At 50.7% G+C, this 22,061-nt stretch overlaps 1 protein-coding gene and 1 non-coding gene across 2 annotated transcripts in view; one reads left to right on the forward strand and one right to left on the reverse strand.

The window, feature by feature from the left end:
• EFCAB6 (EF-hand calcium binding domain 6) overlaps positions 1 to 22,061 on the forward strand; it is a 248,362-nt gene that overhangs the window by 173,429 nt on the left and 52,872 nt on the right. Inside the window, exons 21-23 of the mRNA XM_043882452.1 lie at positions 2,392 to 2,488; positions 8,036 to 8,154; positions 19,107 to 19,301. Coding sequence (XP_043738387.1) covers positions 2,392 to 2,488; positions 8,036 to 8,154; positions 19,107 to 19,301 — 411 coding nt within the window. The remainder of the gene's footprint in view (positions 1 to 2,391; positions 2,489 to 8,035; positions 8,155 to 19,106; positions 19,302 to 22,061) is intronic.
• Positions 6,276 to 6,348, reverse strand: TRNAG-UCC. Its single transcript has one exon. It is a non-coding gene; the product is annotated as a tRNA-Gly (tRNA).

Raw genomic sequence — 22,061 nt, forward strand, 5'->3', positions numbered from 1 at the left:
GATTTAAAGGAGAAGCCTCGTACAGAGCGAACGATCACTGCTTAATTTGTTGGCTCCGGTGCCGTGCCCTGCTGTCTGCTTTTTTATTTTTTTTATTGTGTTTAGTTATTTTTTTATTTTTTGGTTGCAAGGACTTCCCTTGTAGCTCAGTCAGTAAAGAATCTGCCTGCAATGCAGGAGACCTGAGTTGGATTCCTGGGTCAGGAAGATCCCCTGGAGAAAGAAATGGCAACCTACTCCAGTATTCTTGCCTGGAGAATGCCCATGGACAGAGGAGCCTGGAAGGTTCCCAGTCCATGGGGTTGTAAGTATCGGGCATGACTTAGCGACTAAACCATTATCATTACCATTTTTTGGCTGCACTGGGTCTTCACTGCTGTGTGTGGGCTTCCTCTAGTTTCGGCGAGCAGGCGGCTCCTCTCTCATTGTGGTGTGTAGGCTTTGTAGTGTGGTGGCTTCTCTTGTTGCAGAGCGCGGGCCCTAGGCACACAGGCTTCGGTAGTTGCAGCACACGGGCTCAGTGGTTGTGGCTTGTGGACTTAGCCGCCAGGAAGCTGTGGGATCTTCTTAGACCAAGGCTTGAACCCATGACCCCCTTTACTGGCAGGCAGATTCTCAGCCACTGGACCACCAGGGAAGTCTTCTGCTGTCTGCTCTAAATGTAGGACGGGAGCGGAACGTCCCAAGAGAACTTCCCCTGGAGACTGCGGCCGCAGGCCTCACTCATCCCGACCTTGCACAGGGCTGGGCACTCCAGCGGTGCTGGCAGAACTGAGCTCGCTGAAGTGAGATACAAATGCTAAGCGAAAAGAAGATCCTCCGCGCATAAAACCACGGTGGCCCTCTCACCTCTGTGAGCTGAATTGCCTAATGGGTCCTCTCCTCTGAGGACTGACGCTGGAGGAGCTGCCAAAGCTGTAGCTTCAGCTGGAATGAAAATGATGAGAAAGGCTCACCTCCAGCGTGGGAGGGCTCTGAGCTGATGGGCCGGGATTCCCGGAACTGGCTGTGTGATTTCGGCAGGCTGTTTCACCTCTCCAAAGCCCAGCATCCCCCTTTGCAAAGTGGGGTGACGATGCCAACATTGCTGGGGAATCCCAGACTCCGTGTGGCAAGTGACTGACAGCTCCAGCCCAGCTGGAGCTCGTGGAGGTCATGGTCACCCCAGAAACCACGTCCGCCCCGCCCGGCGTCATACACAGAGTCGCAGAGCTGCCCGGATCGCATAAACCTTTGCTGCAGTTTTTTCTTTAGATTTCTTTCCTCACAAGCATCTCATGAACATGAATTATACTTCTCTCAAAGGGTGACCTGGGGGACTTCCCTGGTTAAGACTCCAGGCTTCCAGTGCAGGTGGCATGGTTTCCTTTCCTGGGTTGGGAAGATCCCTGGAGAAGGAAACTGCAACCCACTCCAGTATTCTTACCTGGGAAACCCTATGGTCAGAGGAGCCCGGCGGGCTACTATCCATGGGGTCACAAAGAGTCGGACGGGATTTAGCAACTGAACAATGACAACAGGGGACTAAGATCCTGCATTTTGCACGAGACGACCAAAAAATGAAAAAATAAAGAGCAACATGGGGCTTGTTTGCTGTCCTCCTCCTGGTTTTCCAGGCTCCTTTAAGGAGAAATTCCTGTGAAGGTCCCTGTGGGGGCTTGCTCACTCACCTTCAGGCAAGACACCTCAATCACCCACGTGCCCGTGAGTGAACAAGGATCCGAGCAGGGCAACCGCAAAGATAGAAGAGGCAAAAGGTTTTATAGGATCTGCTCCCCAAATTTGTTGTAGTGAGTGGGATAGTCCAGGGCACCCCAAATTCCTTCAGCCACAGTCTTCACTGCGCTTCATGGTGCCCTAACCACAGTCTTTTTTGAAAGTGTCTTCGGCGCCCACCGTTCTGTGAGTAAATAGAATTTTGATCATTTTGTATTCCACAGACTCAACCATTGAGCGTGAGCTGAGACCAAGTCTGTAGGTCATGTTCCCTAGGGTTCCCAGACTGCTTTGGTCCGAGTTATCACACCCACTTGTACATTCAGAAATAAAAGTTTTGGGTTGTTTTCATCCAGAGACAATGTTGTGCTGTGTTTTTTTTGTTTTTTTTTTTTATCCCTCTGGGAATAAATGAACCCTTTTCGTTTTGTGAACCTCTGGAAAAGTTGAACAGCATTTATCTGGAAATAAGCAAGGACTCCTAAGTAAATTTAAGATTTCCCTAACATGGAGCTGGGGAAGTAAGACTGTATTTTAAGAATTAAGTTAGACCAGATGTGAAATAGCAGACTTTTATAGTACTTTTGTCACGAATGGGGGTAGGGGAATCCCTTGAGAGATTAATGAGTCTTTTAAATTGAGACAGAATTATTTATAACTTTTTTTTCTTTTAAGACCAAAACAGAAGGTTGCAGATTCAGAACTAGCTTGTGAACAGGCGCATCAGTACCTTGTCACCAAAGCAAAAACCAGATGGTCAGACTTGTCTAAGGTGAGAAAGCGATTGTTTCCTTAAAAGGGAAGGGCATCTATTTCAGTGTTCCAAGGTCACTGGGATTATGGAGCTGTTTTGATCCAGTCACTGAGATGGGAAAGCAACTTTTATACCAATGTAGTGCCTCCTTTGATTCTTAAAATACTTTTTCAAAATAAATTGTCACATTCTAGGTCAATTTGGTCTTTAGGGAAAAAAAGTTATTTTAGGAGTTACATGGACTGAAATTCCTGGCTTTCTCTCAGGTTTGATATGAATTAAAAATTTAAATGAAGCAATGTAAGATGCTATCATATTTATTTTTACACAGTTATAAAGTGTTAGTCATTCAGTTTTGTCTGACTCTTTGTGACCCCATGGACTATAGCCCGCCAGGTTCCTCTGTCCATGGAATTCTCCAGGCAAGAATACTGGAGTGGGTAACCATTCCCTTCTCCAGGAGATCTTCCCAACCCAGGGATTACACCCAAGCCTCCTGCATTGCAGGTGGATTCTTTACTGTCTGAGCCACCAGGGAAGCCCCCACAGGTATAAACATGCATTTTAAAGAGATATTTCTTCCTTTCCTGCCAAAATTATGAAAAGCACATTTTCAAGGTGAATACCCTCCATGTGAAGCGATGTAAATTGTGATTACCGTGTCAAGATGGACAGACACTGTAACAATGACAGCTATACCTGCACGACAGGAGATCTGAAATGCAAGCCCGAGTCATCCTGAAGTTTAGACTGTGGTGTCAGTATTTCCCAGTGCAGCAAGGACCCAGTAACTTCACTTTAAAAGTATTGTAAACTGCATCAGAGGAATGCATTCACACTGTTCTGAAGAACATCTCCACTTTATTCCGTTTGGTCATTTTCTTTCTGTGTTCTGTCTCTTGGCCTGTGTCCAATGTGAAGGCCTGCTTTTAAGCACCCGGACCGCCACTTCCTTGGTCCCCATCCTCAGAGCATGGACTCTGCCGGCCCGGGCCAGCAAATCACATGGACCAAGGCTGGACCGGCCTTCCAGAGTAGTCCCCTGGGCCGAGGAGCGCAGGGCGTGATCCGGACTGCACATGTGGGCACACAGGGCCCATACCCCAGCAGGGAGGGGGCAGAGCTGACACCGTCAGCCACGTGCCCGCCCGCTCCTGCTTCCCTCTGACCTTCAAACTCCCTCAGGCTGGACCAACTCAGGAAAACAGCCCCTTCTGCCCAGCCTGCCTCTCCTCCTGGCTGCTCTGCCCTCCTTCCCTTATGGGAGCAGCCGGCTCCCGGGTCCGCTCTGGACGCTGCTCCCCGTGGGGCCAGGGCCTCCCGAGGGCCACCTCCAGGGCCCTTCGCCGCTTCTTCCAACCCCGCCTTGACATTGCACAAACTGCATGCCCAGGGGGTGTGCCTGCTCCCTCCTGGAGGCGCTCACAGACCAGGGGAGGGGACAGTCAAGGAGCACAGGCTGGTTATTAACGAGGCAGGCGGACGCTGAAAGGAGCGGGCTGCTGGGAGCGGCCGGAGGCTGGGGAGGCCTTTGCTTCTGCCATGTTCGGTCCACCCTCCCTGAAACGCCTCCACCTCGGCTCCCTGACACCCTGCAGGCCCCCCCGACTCCTGGCCCAGCCCCCCGGCTGGTTGACCTCCTCCCGGGCCTAGCCCTCTCACTCCACGTTGATTCCATGGCCTCTCTTAGCCGCCTTCATCCTTGACGCTGGGCAGAGCCCCAAACTACGTGTGGAAGAGCCGTGGGGACCCCAGAGCTCTGGGCTGCTAAAGCAGCAGCCCCCAGTGTCCTCCCACGGAAACCTCTTCCATCTCTCCTAGAACTGAGCTTGGTGGGAGTGGGGCGGGGAGGGGACACGGAGGATTATGGAGGAAGAGGGATTTCAGGGGCCTGGAAGGGGGTGGGGTCGGGGGAGGAGGCACTTTGTCCAGAACCAAGCTCCGGGCGACCTTACCGGCCCCCGCAGGACTAAGTGACCCAGCATGTGCGACCGCCCCGCCGCTCTCTCGGTTTATCTTTAGTACCGCACTGAAGGGATTAGTTCTGGATTCTAAACCGGCAGAAAGTAAAGCCCAGAAACAAGATCAGCCTATTCCCACCAGACCGCCTGGTGATGACACGTGGATTCTCATGGGCGCTCACATCCGCACTCTTCACTGCTGGGTCCCAGCATTTAGAGATGGTGCAGGTGTCTCCCTTCTGCTGCGTTTCTGTTGGGAATTCATGAAACAGGACCTGCTCATATCCCAAGGGGGTGTATTCTCCAGTAAAACTGCACTTGAACTTGAACAAGGGTTCAGGGTTTAGTCATCTTGTGACCTTCACATATAGGGTCACGTAGCCCGCCAGACTCCTCTGTCCATGGGATTCTCCAGGCAGAATACTGGAGTGGGCTGCCATGCCCAGGGGCCCTCCCGACCCAGGGGTCATACCTGTGTCTCTTTCGTCTCTCCTGCGCTGGCAGGCGGGTTCTTTACCACTGGTGCCACCTGGGCAGCCACGTAAGGTCACGGGGCTCCCCATTCCTGCCACACACAACTGGGGGTGCCTCCCGCTGGATCCTCAGAAACACAGAGGAGTCATCCCCTCTGGGGGCAGCTAATATGCTCATGTCTATTGAAGTATTTTTGGAAAATAAGGTCATTGGTTTCTTCAGCAAATATTGTTATGAGCTGACTTTGCCCTGTTAGGGAAGTCACTCAGTTGTGTCCGACTCCTTGCGACCCCATGGACCGTGGCCCACCAGGCTCCTCCATCCATGGGATTTTCTAGGCAAGAGTATTGGAGTGGGTTGCCATGCCCTTCCTCCAGGGGATCTTCCCCACCCAGAGATTGAAGCCAGGTCTCCCACACTGTAGGCAGATGCTTTACCATCTGAGCCACCAGGAAAGTCCTTGTTGCAAGGTATAAAGATACAGTGACCAAAAATAAGATAAAGACATGTCTCTGCCCCCAGAGACTTGTGGTGTAAAGACCAACAAGAACTCTAAAGAATGGTATGGATCACAATGGCAATGGTGCACACACAACAGGTGCCCAAGAAGAGGTCACTAGTAGAAAGATGAGCAGGTGTTGGGCAGGCGTGCAGGGGAGGTGAGAATGTCAGGCCTGACGCTGAACCAAGGCAGGGGTTTGCGGGGCTGACCCGCACGGTGGGGACTGCAAATAGTTCAGCACGGATGGGGCAGACCTCGGGTCAGACCAGGTGGTTTTCAGTGTGAGGCAGTGGATGGATCACAACAGGCTGTGCACGCTGTTGCTTTTTTAAAAAATTGTGGTAGAGGCTTCCCTGGTGGCTCAGTGGTAAAGAATGTGCCAGCCGACGCAGCAGACATGAGTTTCATCCCCGGGCCGGGAAGATCCCACCTGCCATGAGGCAGCTAAGCCCATGAGCCACAGCTTCTGAGCCTGTGCCCGAGAGCCCGGGAACTGCAGCTAGGAGTGCACATTCCACAGCTGCTCCAGGCCCTGGTGCCCTGGAGCCCTCACACGGCAACCAGAGTAGCCCCTGCTCTCGGCAGCTAGGGCAAAGCACAGCCACAGAGACCCATCACAAAATAAATAAGCGTATGAATAGTATTTATATATTTTTGGATTTCAGTGGTGTGTGGCAGGAGTAAATAAATGAATAAAATTATTATTTTTTAAAATTGTGGTAACATAGACATAACATAGGTCTTCTGACTACAGGGCCCCAGGAAGTGCTGGCCCGCTGGAGCAGGCTTCTGGGGGTGGGGGCTGGTTGTGGATCCAGGGTCAGCCTGCTAGTAGGCAGGTCTACTTCCCCACAGCTGGGATCTTAGGTTCCCTGACCAGGGATTGAACCCCGGGCCCCTGCAGTGGAAGCGCAGAATCCTAACCACTGAACTACCAGGGAAGTCCAGTAATACGTCTTCATTAGCCAGTAGGCAGCTCCCTCCTCTTTGTTCTCTTAGAGTTTTTAAATCAGTTTGTCAAATTCTACAAAGAAAAACAAAACAAAACAACTATTGGGATGTTTGGCAAGAAATGACATCTCTACTACATGGAGCCTTCCAGTGAATGAACACAGTGTAATTCCACTTATTTTGATCTTTTAAAATGTTTTTCAAAGCAGTTTTAAACTTTCCTATGTAAAAATCTTACAATCATTTATAAGATTTGTTCCTCGGACTTTCTATTTTTGGTGTTGTTGTAAATTTTTTTTTTTAAAGTTCATTTTCCATGTCTGATATATAAAAATGTGAATGATTTTGCCTATTGATATAGAATCCCGGGGCTTCCCTGGTAGCTCAGATGGTAAAGAATCCACCTGCAATGTGGGAGACCTGGGTTTGATCCCTGGGTTGGGAAAATCCCTGGAGAAGGGAACAGCAGAGTGGGGAGTTAATTTGGAACATATAGAAATTTGGAGCAGCTACCCATTCCAGTATTCTGGCCTGGAGAACTCCATGGACAGAGGAGCCTGGCAGGCTGCAGTTAATTAGGTTGCAAAGAGTTGGACATGACTGAGTGGCTTTCATTTTCACTTTTTATAGAATCCAGATTTATTGCCACTTTCTCTTATTATAACACTTTGTGAATTCCTTGTATACCTGTATGTACAGTCTTGTCATTTGTGAATAATGACAATTACATTTCTCCCTGCCCTGTTGTTATACTTTTTACCAATTTTAACTTGCTTAACTACACTGACTTGCACCTCCAATAGAATGCTAAATAGAGAGCAATAGAGATATTCTTGTCTGACTCTTAATTGTGCAGGAAGTGTTTCATGGTTTCACCATGAAGTATGATGCTTGCAGAGGACTTGGGAATTGAACCCATTGTTTCTTCCTCGCAGTGTGTTGAAAGGAGGAAGAATGAACTATTGTTTAGAAACAGTTTAAGACAGTGTTCAATGCCCTGTTCTACCTGCTTTCTTAGACTGTGGTCCTTTAAATGCCTGACACACTCCCAGAGACCTTTTGCACCCCTTGCAGGTGTTAAAATAGTACCATGTCACCTCATCGTAACAACTAGAGATTCACGTCCCTTGGGGAGATGATAACCTCGAGCAGTGTGGGCTACGCCTCACCTCTCAGGCTCTGGTTGGCCCTTAGTACTAACAGTGTTTGAACCCAAATTGTTGCTCAGGAAAAAAAATCCCAGCCACATGCCCAAGACCACTCATTACCCAGAAACAAGCCCGTTCTAGGATGTAACTCTTGTTGACGTTTTGCTCTGGTCATCTTACTGAGCAGAGTGGGGACTGTATTTGGAACATATACGAAGGGGTAATTAGGGACTTCCCTGGTTGTCAGGGAGTTAAGATTCACCTTCCAACGCAGGGGGTGCAGGTTCCATTCGTGGTGAAGGGGCTAAGATCCCACCTGCCTTGTGGCCCAAAAACCAAAACATAAAACAGAAGCAATATTGTAACAAATTCAATAAAAGACTTTAAAAATGGTCCCCTTAAAAAAAAAAAAATCTTAAACCAAAAAAAGTAAACAGGAGGCGAGGGGCATAAGGGGAAGTCTTAGATTGTCCCAGATACTCTCTGAGTGCATTTTACATGTCACTAAACACTGTCTTCTACTATGTAGAATTTTATAGAAACCGACAGCGAGGGCAACGGCATCCTTCGACGACGGGACGTGAGGAACGCGCTGTACGGCTTTGACATTCCCCTCACACCGAGAGAGTTCGAAAAGCTCTGGATGAGGTGAGTGGCGTCGGAAAGCTGGCTCTCTTCCTTCCCGACTGCCAAATTCAGCACTGGGTTTTCATCATGCCTTGGGGGTCAGGCATGGCCAGGGATATTTTCCTGTGGTTGTATCTGCCCTGTTCATCCCCAAAAGCAGGCTTGGCCAACAGGCCGGCCTTTTGGAACACAGGAACCAGGTCAACACTTGTCACCAGCACCGGTCGTGAGGGTTTTGCGTTTCCAAGGAACCGCGCATTCAAGCACATCCTTTCACTGTGTCGGAGAATGAAGTCACTCCCCAAAGACCTCTCTCTAAGACAACTAGCTCTGCGGACAGATCCGCAGTGGGTTAAGGGAAACGCAGTCTCTCCATTGCCCGGAGATGGAAATCAATGCTACACAAGTGTTTTATAGATTAGTAATTTGTTGGAAGAAAATAACCAAACTTTTGGCAACTTGGAATAGTTTCCCGAGGGTATCTTAAACTGAAGCTAGGACCTAGTATTGGCTGCATTTTTCAAAATGTACTTTAGACTAAGCTATTTCTGAACCAGGCCCCCCGTCACAACCTTCCCTGGGTAGATTGTCTAAGTTTGGAGGTGCACTCACCACGCGGTCCATTTCCGAGTTCCAGATCCATCTTTGAATTGCTCCTTCATTATATGTTAGTCGCCGCTGGCATCCCCCGGGTCATACCCCCGTATTGCAGGTCCTCTCAGGGGCCAGCTCACGGAGCAGTGCATGCAGTTTTTTCTTTTTTTTTTCCCAGCATTTCATCTGTTTAAAGTGGAAAGCTATAATGTTGGCTGAGTTTAGAATTAGGTGGGCTGTTTTGTGTCTAATTTAGAAAAGCATCGTGAAGTTCTTACAAAACCCTTATTCTTCTTTTAGATTAGTTCCAACCCAGGGTGAGTTTGGTGTCCCTGCCCGTTTTCCCTTTTTAACAGACTGAGTGAGTGGGTCCACCTGAGGACTCAAAGGATGGGGTCGCAACGGGCAGACGGACGGAGCTCTCACCATGTAGACATTTCGGATGATGTGGAGACAACTGTGTCATTCTGACATTTAGAGACCTGTTGGTGGGCACAAACATCCCCCCGCCGCCCCGCAACACTGGGGTGAGCGTCGCCTGTTATAAGTGCCAGAGGAGGGACAGGTCCAGCAGACAGGGAGCTGAAACAGGGGTGCTGTGGGCATGGAGGAGGGATGCTGACATGGTTCCTAGGGTCTAGATGGGGCAGGGGGATGGGCAAGGGGCTCTCCAAGGTACCTGGGCTCCAGGCTAAGGAAGGAAAGGTGAGGCTGACTGCCCGGTGCAGTCCCCGCTTTCCGGCAATACTCACAGGACATCTGGAACAACGCAATCTGAGTGGCTGCGATGTGGGTCAAGTCTTGCTTCAGGAAGATGAGTCAGGAGGCCGTTCAGAGGAGGGATTGATGGGGGGTGTGGGGCATGAGGGGACGGCTGTCTCCATCAGGGAGGGTGGGATGCGCCCCCAGGCTGGGTGCCAGCCTTAGGGATGAGGGGTGTGACAGCCAGGTGTCCCTGGGGGTTCCCTGTGGAAGGAGAGCGCACCTAGCCCTCTTCCTGATGGGAGACAGAGCAGGCTCCCCTGTTCGGGGAGGGAGACTCTCACTATTACTTTTGGCTAAAGTTTCTTTATCCGTGTATTACCACTATTCCATAAATACACAATGTCTACCCTGTGCTGCAAACTGAGATAAGGACTTCGCCCACCTTTGTGTAGCCGGCTGCTCGCCGGGGATGGTGAGTGGCTGAGAGCTCTGCAGCCGCGTGGCCATGACCCCTGCCTTCGCCCCTTCACTGTGGCGTGGCCCCGTCAAGTTCCTTAACTTCTGTGCCTTGCTCTGCTCTGCTAAGTTAGCTCCAGCGGTCAGGGTCAGGGTCAGGGTCAGCTGCAATAACAAACAAGACCGACATCCCAGGGGCTTGCCCCAATAATGATGTCACGATTAGTGTGGGTGGTGGGGAGCTCTGCCCTCAATCACTCGGGGACCAGGAGTGCCCCACCTCCCACCCCCGATCTTAAACGTCTGCCAGCAGAGATGGGGAATGATCACAGAGGGCCGGTCTGGGTCAGCTTTGTAAGGTCCAGGCCTGGAAATGTGGCTGTCACTTCGCCCAGACTCTCTGAACCAGAATCCCTGCACGTGGCTGCACCCCGGCCAGGGAGGCAGGGAGAAGCAGTCTGGACGTGTGTCCAGGGAAAGAGGAGCAGAGATGGGGAGCCCACGATGGTGTCTGCACATGCGGAGTCTCTGCCAGGAAGAGGGGCGATGGAGACAGAGGGAGCCCCAGGAGTGTGTCCACAGTGTCCCGGCAGGACTGCTGCAGCTGCTGTCATATTTACAGCCGAGCGGGACCTACAGGTGGACCAGGAGTCTGAAAGGGACTGCAGAGTTACTCAGAGGCCGGGAGGCCGCTGCCCTCCCCAGGACTGGAAGAGCAAGGAGGGGGTTACCCAGAGACAAGGGGCTGCTCCCCGCCAGGGACTGGAGGGCAAAGGGGAGACAGGGTATTTCCTGGAGACGGGAAGTGGCCTCCACCCCCTGATGCCTCTCGGAATCTGCTGGAATCTCAGCCACTGGGCTGAGCAGGAGCCCCTGGGACCAGCCTGGCCCTGCCCTCTCCCCACCTCAGATGCACACAGCTCCCTGGGAGCAGCTGGGGTAGCTGGAAGACAGGCAGAAGGACAAGCACAGGGTCGAGAGCCGCCAGATGAATGTCCAGCCAAGTGGAAAAGGGGTGTCATATCCTAGGACTGCGGGGTCTCACAGAAGCTGAACCACACTGTGAAGGCAAGGACAAGGTGGGGACTCTGTCCTGAAGGCCAAGTGTTTAGCAGGGACAGATCAAGGCAGGTTTCCACATTCTAGAAAGATTACTCTGGCCACAGGGAGGAGGATGAATTGCCAGAGAGAAGAGGGAGGCATGGAGGTGAATTTGGGGCTGTCTTGGGGTTCTCAGTGAGAGGACGGGGTTAACTTCCCTGGGTGAGGGCCTGGAGGACTGGGAAGGAAGTGATAGGTGTGAGAGAGTTAGGAAGCGACCATCAGCCTTTAGGAGCCTAGAAAGGGGCTTCGCTGGTGGCTCAGCAGTAAAGAATCCACCTATAAGGCAGGAGACTCCGGTTTGATCCCTGGGTTGGGAAGATCCCCTGGATAAAGAAATGGCAACCCACTCAAGTATTCTTGCCTGGAGGGCTGCAGTCCACGGGATCTGAGTGAGACACGGCTTAGTGGCTAAACAGCAGCAGCAGCTGGAAAGAGAGGCCGAGTGATGCGATAAGACGCTCCTTGGACTCGTCTGATGAGCTTGGGCAGAGATCAGGAGGCCACCCTGAAGTGGCCGAGTCGCCCACAGCTGAGGGCTGTGCTCTGAGCGGGGCTGTGCCTGGTCCCCTGGAGCTCAGGGCGAGCTGTGTGACCTTAGGCCAGTGGCTCACCTTCTCTGAGCTTCAGTCAGCTGTCCCATGGCACGGCCGTGTGACCAAACAGTATAATAAGGGTACTGGGCAAAGATAAGCATAAAAATTAGTAGCAAAAAGGTCATACAGATTTGAAATTACTGTCTGATAGGAATATTAATGCACACTCATTTTAGAAGACTCGGAAAATCCAGAAAAGCATCAGTCAGTCAGTTCAGTCACTCAGTCGTGTCCAACTCTTAGAAACCTCATGGACTGCAGCATACCAGGCCTCCCTGTCGATCACCAGCTCCCAGAGCTTACTCAAACTCATGTCCGTTGAGTCGGTGATGCCATCCAACCATCTCATCCTCTGTCCCCTTCTCCTCCCACCTTCAATCTTTCCCAGCATCAAGGTCTTTTCCAGCGAGTCAGTTCTTTGCAACAGGTGGCCAAAGTATTGAAGTTTCAGTGTCAGCATTGGTCCTTCCAATGAGTATTCAGGACTGATCTCCTTTAGGATGGACTGGTTGGAGCTCCTTGCTGTCCAAGGGACTCTCAAGAGTCTTCTCCAACACCACAGTTCAAAAGCATCAATTCTTCGGCACTCAGCTTTCTTCATAGTCCAACTCTCACATCCATTCATGACTACTGGAAAAATCATAGCCTTGACTAAACGGACCTTTGTTGGTAAAGTAATGTCTCTGCTTTTTAATATGCTGTCTAGGTTAGTCATAGCTTTTCTTCCCAGGAGCCAAGCATCTTTGATTTTTAAAAAAGCATAAGGAAGAGGAAAAGACAACAACAAGAAAGCAGCTGTACCCGGCTCAGCAGACATGGTAAACTCGGTGGTGTGGTTTTCCATCCATTTTCTAGGCATTTTTGTGACCTCGGTTAACCGTCCTCACCCTCCTCCCTCCCCGCTCCACTGGCCTGCTCCTCTCGATGGCTCAGTGTTTGCTGACACGACTCACCCTGGTCTCCTCCCTCCAAGTCGCCACCTGCCCGCCGCACGAAGCAGGAGGTGTGGCCTGGCAAGGGGGTGGCCAGCGCTGGGCTGCCCAGGGCCCCCCGCCACTGAGCCTCCCACAACTGCTCATACAAGGGAGGGGCCTGCTTCCACCCAGCCTGAGTGACGGGGACCCCAGGCAAGGCGGGAGCAGCTGGGGCCAGTGTGACACAGTCTGCCAGCTCCTGGAGTCTGCTGGTGAGAATAAGAAAGCCCACCCCCAAAACTGGGTCGCTGGAAGTGATCAGGAAAATAACATTCAGCTCTTTCGAAAACACAGAATTAGAAAACATGGAGAATATGGACAAAATAATTGTCATCATCCGTCACTCACTCAACGCTTAAACGTAGCACCTGCATTCTGTTAAAGCTTTGAGTCGTCCAGAGGGCCTCATTTACACTGCGGAAGTAATTAATGCATTAACCCCCCGATCTCAGTGACTTGGCACATGGATGTTTTGGTTCTTATTCACCCAAAGTCTAGCATGTCTAGCAGCTCTTCTGGACACTCCTCTTCCAACTGGTGATTCGGGATCTGGCTTCCAGAGGTGGCTTCATTCCTCAGCAGGGTCCCCGGGGGTCTGCAGCAGGTCAGCCCAGAGTGACTCACCTCTGCCCCCAGCCCATGGCCCATGGATGGGTGGGCTGTGGCCCCTGCTGACCTCTTGGGGCAGACAGAGTGGGAGCAGGTGTGCGTTAAGCGAACCTGGCTCACCGAGGGTTAGAGATACACAGCCTCAAACCTGGAGGAGGCCTTTGTGAAAGGAAACCTCCTAAGTGAAGCCGGGAGGATCTTTCAGCCAGAGATTTCAGGAGCAACTCGTTTGGTTTCGGAGAGACGGCTGAGAATAAATTACAGGATGAACGTGCGTTCACTCATTCCTTCATCTGAGCGATCATTAAGCAGGAATTTCCTGAAACTTTCGAGATTGCAGGCCCGGTGCCAGATTTGGGGGTTTCGGAGATGAAGGCAGCCCCTTGCCCATGACTCAGCCAGGAAGACAGCATCCGCGTGCCAGGAGGCAGAAGCCAGGCAGCCTGGGCTGTGGGTGTTGTGGGAGGAACCCTCGGCGGTGCGATGCCTGACCCTAGCCCCCAAAGAAACAGTCATTAACCAGAGCCGGGAGAGGGCATCCCAGCTAGCGGAGAGGCCCAGAGTTGGGGGGCGGGAGTGGGGGCCCCCAGAAGGGGAAGGATACTGCTTGTGTTAGCAGAGCCTGTGGGGACAGGGAGCCCCAGGACCAGGGCCCTGGGGGACGTACCTTTCTGGGGCACTCAGCGTTCTGAGCCCCTCCTGTGGCCTAGTTTCCTTGGGTAGATTTCTGCTATTTTGGACCTAAAATCAACTTTGCCAAGAAACTACGAAGCCGGTGTGTTATAAAAACACACAGACGACTCAAGCAGGACCGCCAGCAGCCTGGGAAATTTGAGTATGGACGCCTGTCGTGTACAACCAGCTGGTCACACAGACCTGGTAGAATGTTCTAGAGATGATGCCCAATTTATGCACATTGCTTGTTTGGGTAGATACGCTGTACGTTAGTGTTCCAATATGGAAAGCAGAGCCTATTGCAGAATCCCTGTGTCCTGTGCATCGGCTCGCATGTACACGTGTGACTCACGTGAAGCTTTGGGTCGTCTCCGTAGGCTCGGCCAAGGGAACCCATCAGGTGCTGTGCTGGCCCAGAGAGCCCGGGACGGGAAAGGATTTGGAAAGGCTGAAGGAACAGTTCAGAAAAGGGAGGACTGAGACTTCCCTGGTGGTCCAGGGGTTAAGACCCCGCCTTCCAATACAGGCAGTGCAGTTCCATCCCTGATGGGGGAACTAAGAGCCCACATGCCACAGAGCATGGCCAAAAATAAATAAATAAAACGTGTTTAAAAATAAAGGAAAAAAAAAAAAGAGAAGGTTGAATGGGACGTGCTGAGGGTAGGGGTTGAGTTAGAAGAACTGAACATGAAGGGGGGCTCAGCTTGGTGAGGACTAACCCAGCAGACCCCTCGTCCCTCATGAAGAATGTTCTAGTAGCTGACGTCCTCTGGAACCAGGAACACTGGGCAGTCCTGGAAAGAGTGGGTCTCCCTTCTCTGGCGTGGCTGCATCTGAGCTGGGGTGCATAGGGGCCAGACTGTGGCCCTGGGTGGGGCTGGGGTAGATGGTATCTGGTCTGTGGCTCCCCCAGGCCTGGGTGAATGTGCCCACTGGGCACCAACCCTCAGGTAGCCGGACACTTCAAGCTCTGAAGGGCAGCTCTCTGAGCAGTCACGCCACCCTCCCCACGGATGGTCACCGAGAGAACCCCCGTGTCCAAGCTGCCCAAAGACCACATCTCCCTCTGCTGCTGGCCTGGGTCATCAGTGGGGCTTGCACCAGATGCTCTGAATCTGGGGTCAGTGGTGTCAGAAGGTTCTTCTGTCATTTATGTAAGAATCAAGCGCTAAACCGAGCATGAAAGAGTAAGACTTTCTCAGCCCAGCGATCGATGTGAACGTATTCACACCATGTGTACAACCGAACGGCTGTGTGTGCAATAGACAGGCAGTAATCTGATTATATCATAAATTAGTGGCCATTGCCACATGCAAATTTGAGTTTTTATGGGCCCTCTGTTTTATATGCATGTTTTTCCTGGCGCATCTGTTGCCGAACCATTTTAAAATTCAACCTTTATAACCAAGTTGATTTTTTTTTTAATGTGACACAAAGGATTATATAATGAAGGGTGAGGTTATGTAAGCTGAATTAACTCTCTTATTATTCACATGCATAACAATATTTTAGTTGCAGTTGTGCAATCTGGTCTTCTGTTCCTTGGAGATGTGGAGAGAATGTGTATGATCTTTATCAATGAAGTAATTAAGAAGTGTCTTTTCATTCAGTCCAAGTGTCACGATTTAGAGTTTGTGGCTGGGAATCCCATGAGTGTCGCCTGCAGGGACAGCAAGCCTTCCTTAGGGACACGCATGCTTCATGTTCACTCGCTCAGCCACCAGGTATTGATAAGGAAGCCTTTGCAGGGTGGGTTGCTGGGAGCTGTGAGTTTGCCCATCAAGATAAAACAAGGCACGTTTCTCCTCAAGAAGCTTTCCACCGAGCCAGGAGGGGAGACATGGACTGGAGCGGCGGATGCGGAGGCAGGACGTGCCTGAGCCTTTGGGCAGCCCCGGTCCCAGTTCTCCATGCACACCCGCCCTGGGTCCTCATCCCAGCCTGGAGGGACCCAGGGGAGGCGGAAATGCAGTGCTTTGACCTTAGGACCAGAGAGAAAGAGGTTCCAGAAGGGTGCCCTGCTGGCCAGGGCTTTCTTGTCAGGCGGGTGGTCTGTGCACCTTCTCTCAGGAGCCCTGCCCCGCCCGGATGGGGAGCCCTCGGGGAGCTTTCTATCTAGAGTGAGTCACAGCTGCATCTGGTGGCATGAGGCTGGCAGAGATGTGACGCCATTCAGGGCGGGACCAGGGCCCAGGGATCGCCCTCGGAACCTGAGAAATGGCAGCCCCTCCCCCTCCCAGGTTTACAGAGGGAGAACTAGACGCCCCCTTCGCAGCTGCCTCATCACCAGCAGTAGGGGGAGCCGTTTGCTAGCGACACCAGCCCTTCCTGCCACCTGGAATAGAAAGCCAGGTGCAGTGGTGTGGCTTGCCAGGGCATGCCAGTGGTAAAGATCCACCTGTCAATGCAAGAGATGTGTTTTCAATCCCTGGGTCAGGAAGATCCTCTGGAGTATGAAATGGCAACCCACTCCAGTATTCTTGCCTGGGAAATCTCATGGACAGAGGAGCCTGGGAGGTTGCAGTCCATGGAGTCTTAAAGGGTCTGACATGACTGAGTGAACATGCAAATACAAGCCCCAGGAATCAGAGGCCCCCACGGGCCTCCTCTGATGGGTGGATCACTTTGTTCTATTTTAGAAAATTCACTGAATAAAGGTAGAATGGTATTTTGGGAGGGTTGCAAGCCCTACGGCTGTGCTAATAACAGATGCCACTATGCCAAAGTCTTTGACTGTGTGGATCACAACAAACTGTGGAAAATTCTTAAAGAAATGGGAATACCAGAACACCTGACCTGCCTCCTGAGAAATCTGTATGCAGGTCAAGAAGCAACAGTTAGAACCAGACATAGAACAATGGACTGATTCCAATTTGGGAAAGGAGTCCATCAAGGCTGTATATTGTCACCCTGCTTATTTAACTTATATGCAGAGTACATCATGCAAAATGCTGGCCTGGATGAAGCACAAGCTGGAATCAAGATTGCTGGGAGAAATATCAATAACCTCAGATATGCAGATGACACCACCCTTATGGCAGAAAGTGAAGAACTAAAGAGCCTCTTGATGAAAATGAAAGAGGAGAGTGAAAAAGTTGGCTTAAAACTCAATATTCAGAAAACTAAGATCATGGCATCCGGTCCCATCACTTCGTGGCAAATAGATGGGGAAACTTGGAAACAGTGACAAACTATTTTCTTGGGCTCCAAAATCACTGCAGATGATGACTGCAGCCATGAAATGAAAAGACACTTGCTCCTTGGAAGAAAAACTATGACCAACCTAGACAGCATATTAAAAAGCAGAGACATTACTTTGCCAACAAAGGTCCATCTAGTCAAAGCTATGGTTTTTCCAGTAGTCATGTATGGATGTGCGAGTTGGACCATAAAGAGAGATGAGTGCCGAAGAATTGATGCTTTTGAACTGTGGTGTTGGAGAAGACTCTCGAGAGTCCCTTGGACTGCAAGGAGATCCAACCAGTCCATCCTAAAGGAGATCAGTCCTGGGTGTTCATTGGAAGGACTGATGTTGAAACTGAAACTCCAATACTTTGGCCAACTGATGCGAAGAGCTGATTCGTTGGAAAAGACCCTGATGTTGGGAAAGATTGAGGGCAGGAGGAGAAGGGGACGACAGAGGACGAGATGGTTGGATGGCATCACTGACTCTATGGACGTGAGTTTGAGCAAATTCCGGGAGTTGGTGATGGACGGGAAAGCCTGGCGTGTTGCAGTCCATGTGGTCTCGAAGAGTCGGACATGACTGAGTGACTGAACTGAACTGAGAAAGGTCTGGAAGTTTCTCCCAAATCCTCAGTAATGGTGCCAGCAGTCAGGCACTGATTTCCGCCTACAGATGTGAGAACCCCACACCCCCGTGCTCACAGGTGCAGGCCAGGAAATCAAGCGCAGATGGTGGGGAGGTGGTGATGGGAGGACCTCGCTGGGATCAGACCTCACTACCCTCCCTGCCTCTTAGTCACAGGAGGGAACGCTCCTAACCTTCTGGGACAGAGTCCCTGATGAAAACAGGCCTGGGTGCTGGGGGGAAGTGGAGGTGGGATCTGTAGGCCTGTGGGTGCAGAGGAGGGAGTGGACAGGGGGACTTGGGCTAGCAGCCACCTTGGGGGCTTCTCACCCCGCATCCTTCACCCACCGCCGCTCCCCTGGAGAGACGAGAAAGTCAGGTAAATAAATCCATTTTCCTTGTTATCACTCAGCTGAGAGGGTCACAGAGGACCCAGGGAGCATGCAGTTCTGCAGTCCTACGGTGTCGGGGGAGCTGAGCGCAGAGAGGGGCCCTGCCTCCCACAGGAGAGCCGGCTGCATTGACGCTCTGTCCGACAAAGCCCCAACAACAGCCGGCTGGAGCGTTGCACCCCAGACATCACGTAAATATTTGGTCCTCAAAACACTGAGTTCATCTGGGAAAAAAAATCACCTTGACAAAATGCTGTTTTTACTGGTTAGAGAAGGAGGACCAAGATCTTCTGTGAGAATAAATGCTTTTCTTTTCTTTAAAGAAAATTGAAAACTTGCCTTAAAACTTTTTATTGAAGTAATTCTTTCTATTCTATTTGAATAATGTTGGGGAGATAAAAACCCTCCATTATGCTTTTTTTTTAAAAAATGAATTATAATTCAGAAAAATCCCAATAATAGAAAATGGCATAAAAGGAATGCAGCGTAATTCTTATCTTGTTTTCCTTCCTAGCCTGTCTCGTTGGTTGTGTGTAATTGGCATCTCTTCAAAGAGGAAATGGGGAACTGGAATCAAGGGGCGTTCATTTATTTGAGTATTAAGACTGAATATGCGTTTGTTTTTTTTTTTTTGTCAGATTTTTCTTCTGAACCTTAGCATAGTTCTTCTTTTGTGGAGGTGCTCAATAAAAGACCTTTGAATGAGTGGAAGGGTTCATTTTAATTTTCTGTGGTCACAGTCGTGTTTCTACCGAAAGCTGGTGGGTGAATGCAGCTGCTGTCTTGAGGTGGACCAAGACCCCCTTGTGTGAGGCGATCGTCCTGTTGACTGGAGCAGTGGGTTTCGATGCAATGTTGATGAGCATATGGATGGCCTGAGGATCTTGTTAAAAACAGATTCAGATCGAGTCTGGGTGAGCCCTGGGCTCCAGCACGTCTGACTCCCTCGGGGAGGCCAGTGCTACAGGAACCTAAGGCGTGATGAAGTGTGGACGGGGTTAAAGCCCCGAGCCTGCCCCCTCGGCAGCTACAGCTGAGAGTTTTGTGTTTGTCTTTAAAGGTATGACACCGAGGGAAGAGGGCACATCACTTACCAGGAATTTTTGCAGAAATTGGGGATTACCTACTCAGCAGATCTTCACCGGCCCTACGCGGAGGAGTACTTTAACTTCATGGGTCATTTCACGAGGCCTCAGCAGCTGCAGGAAGAGCTGAAGGAACTGCAGCAGAGCACAGAGAAGGCCGCGCCCGCCAGGTGAGTCGGTGAGCACCTCACCGGGGCCGGTGTCTGGTCTGCACTGGCCCCGGTCTTTCTGCAGCAGTCTCTCCCCATGCTGGCAACGCTGCCGTGAAATTATCATGCTCATTCACTGCTGTAGATTCTAGTGTGTGTGTGTGCTCAGTCATGTCCTGCTCTTTTGCAACCCCATGGATGGTAGGCCACCAGGCTCCTCCGTCCATGGAATCTCCCAGGCAAGAATACTGGAGTGGGTTGCCATTTCCTTCTCCGGGGGATCTTCCCGACCCAGGAATGGAACCGGCGTCTCCTGTACTGGCAGACGGGTTCTTTACCACTGAGCCACCTATGAAGCTCCCGTAGATTCTAGAAACTGGTGTTAAGTCACAGAGCCGTGGAAACAGTGACAGACTTTATTTTCTTGGGCTCTAAAATCACTTCAGACAGTGACTGCAGCCAGGAAATTAAAGGACGCTCGCTCCTTGAAAGAAAAGCTACGACTCACCTAGACAGTGTATTCAAAAGTAGGCATCACTTTGCCAACAAAGGTCTGTATAGTCAAAGCTATGGTTTTTCCAGTAGTCATGTGTGGACGTAAGAATTGGACCCTGAAGAAGGCTGAGCACTGAAGAATTGATGCTTTTGAACTGTGGTTGCTGGAGAAGACCATCGAGAGTCCCTTGGACAGCAAGGAGATCAAGCCAGTCAATTCTAAAGGCAGTCGATGCTGAATATTCATTGGAAGGATGAATGATGCTGAAGTTGAAGGTCCAATACTTTGGCCACTTGATTTGAAGAGCTGACTCTTTGGAAAAGACCCTGAATGCTGGGAAAGATTGAAGGCAGAAGAAAAAGGGATGACAGAGAATGAGGTGGTTGGAGGGCATCACCGACTCATAGACACGAGCCGAGCAAACTCCAGGAGATGGTGAAGGACAGGGAAGCCTGGTGTGCTTCAGGCCATGGGATCGCGAAGAGTCGAATACGACTTAGCAAGTGAACAACAACAAGACAGAGCCGTGATGGAGTTAAAGAGCTGTAATCCTACCCGGCCCTCTCCAGCCACACGCTCCAGTCACTCATGTGTTATCGGTCACCCGTGAGAACGGAAGCTTTTAGGTCCCTACCAGCATACACACCGGGCCCCTGCTCTGGGCAACTAGGATGCAGGTTCCAGGAGGACACGCCTGCCTCTCCTTGGTTTAGAACAGCGCTCGACACCTAGCAGGCACTCAGTGAGGCTCTGTCCAGAGAGTGCAAGAAAGGACACGTTCTTAAACTCAGCAGTTCAACCTTGGAGTCTTTATCCCAAAGAAATAGTTCAGAGGAGCCCAGCAGGTGCAAGGTATGACGTGCAGTGCGTCTTCAACAACAGCAACCAGGTGGACATCTGTCCGTCCCAGATGAGTACCCTGGCTTGCAGAGAACGCGGCTGCAAGGGATATGAGGTGGTGTGTGCCAGTTATAGGCATCATCATGGAGGCTGGGAATGTTTGTGATGGAAGACTGGTGGGCAGTGTATGCCATGTATGTATACCATGATGGTAACCACACCAAACATACGTGCCTGCCCACGAGGACCAGAAGATGCTGTGCAGAAGGTTGTATTTGGAGGGTGGGACTGTGGGTTCTTTTCAAAGTTTAAAGCTGGTCACTAAGGCCATATTTTAAAATTTTTAAAGAATGGATAAAGAAAATGTGTGTGTATATATAAATACGTATCTGCACACACAATGGAATACTATTCAGCCATAAAAAAGAATGAAATCTCACCAGTTGTGATATCATGGATGGATCTTGAGGGCACTATGCCAGGTGAAATAGATCAGTCAAAGGAAGACAAAAACGATGTGGTCTCACTCGTATGTGGAATCTTAAAACGACAACAACAAGAGCAAGCTTGTAGATCCAGAAAATAGATTGGCCATTGCCAGAGGTGGGGGGGAGTGTCAGAGGGGGTGAAGGGGTCCAGAAGCACAGCTCGCAGTTATAATAGGATAAGTCCTGGGGACGTGAGCGCAGTAAGGTGACCGTAGTTAGTCGTACTGTGCTGCGTATTTGAAAGTCGCCAAGAGTAAATCTTAAGAAGTTCTCATCCTGTGGATGGTGACGAGCAGTGTCTAGACTTATCCTGGTGAGCATGTCAGTGTATACAGATGTCAAGTCATTATGCTGTATGCCTGAAACCGACGTGATATTATATGTCAATTATGCATCAATAAAAAATTAAACACAGGAGAAAATGCTGCCACGTTTGACGTGACGTGAGATGAGACAGACTCTGCATCAGTCCCGGTCCTGGGCAGCTCCGTGGCGCTCTCATCTGTGTGTCTGTCCGTCTTCCGTCTGTCACTTCGGCTCTCTGTCCACACCATCTCTGAATGAGTGAATGAGCTAAAGAATCCCCCGGAGGAGAGAAGCAATCCAAGGACACAGAAACGGGATGTGATGGCTGAATGGGGTTTAAGAGAAAGGCATGTGGAAGGTACCCCTGAATTATGTCCAAGCTGTGAAGTTATAAAGCCCAGAGGCAGAGAATTGAGTTGGTGAAATTTCAAGTAAAAATATGCACAAGATTGGCATAAATCACAGATGCCATAAAACGAATGAAAGAGTGGAATTTATCTTTCCCAGACAGGGCTGGCCTCATTACCCACGCATGTGCCCTCTTCCCTTCCCTCCTGCCGCTTGTGAGTAATGAGGCTCGGAGAGGAACCGCACATCCTTAGCGATGCCCACACACTTTCTCTTCCCGCTCCCGTTTGCTGGGCGCGTGTG

This window comes from Cervus elaphus, chromosome 22 (genome assembly GCF_910594005.1).
Source record: "Cervus elaphus chromosome 22, mCerEla1.1, whole genome shotgun sequence".
NCBI lineage: Eukaryota > Metazoa > Chordata > Mammalia > Artiodactyla > Cervidae > Cervus > Cervus elaphus.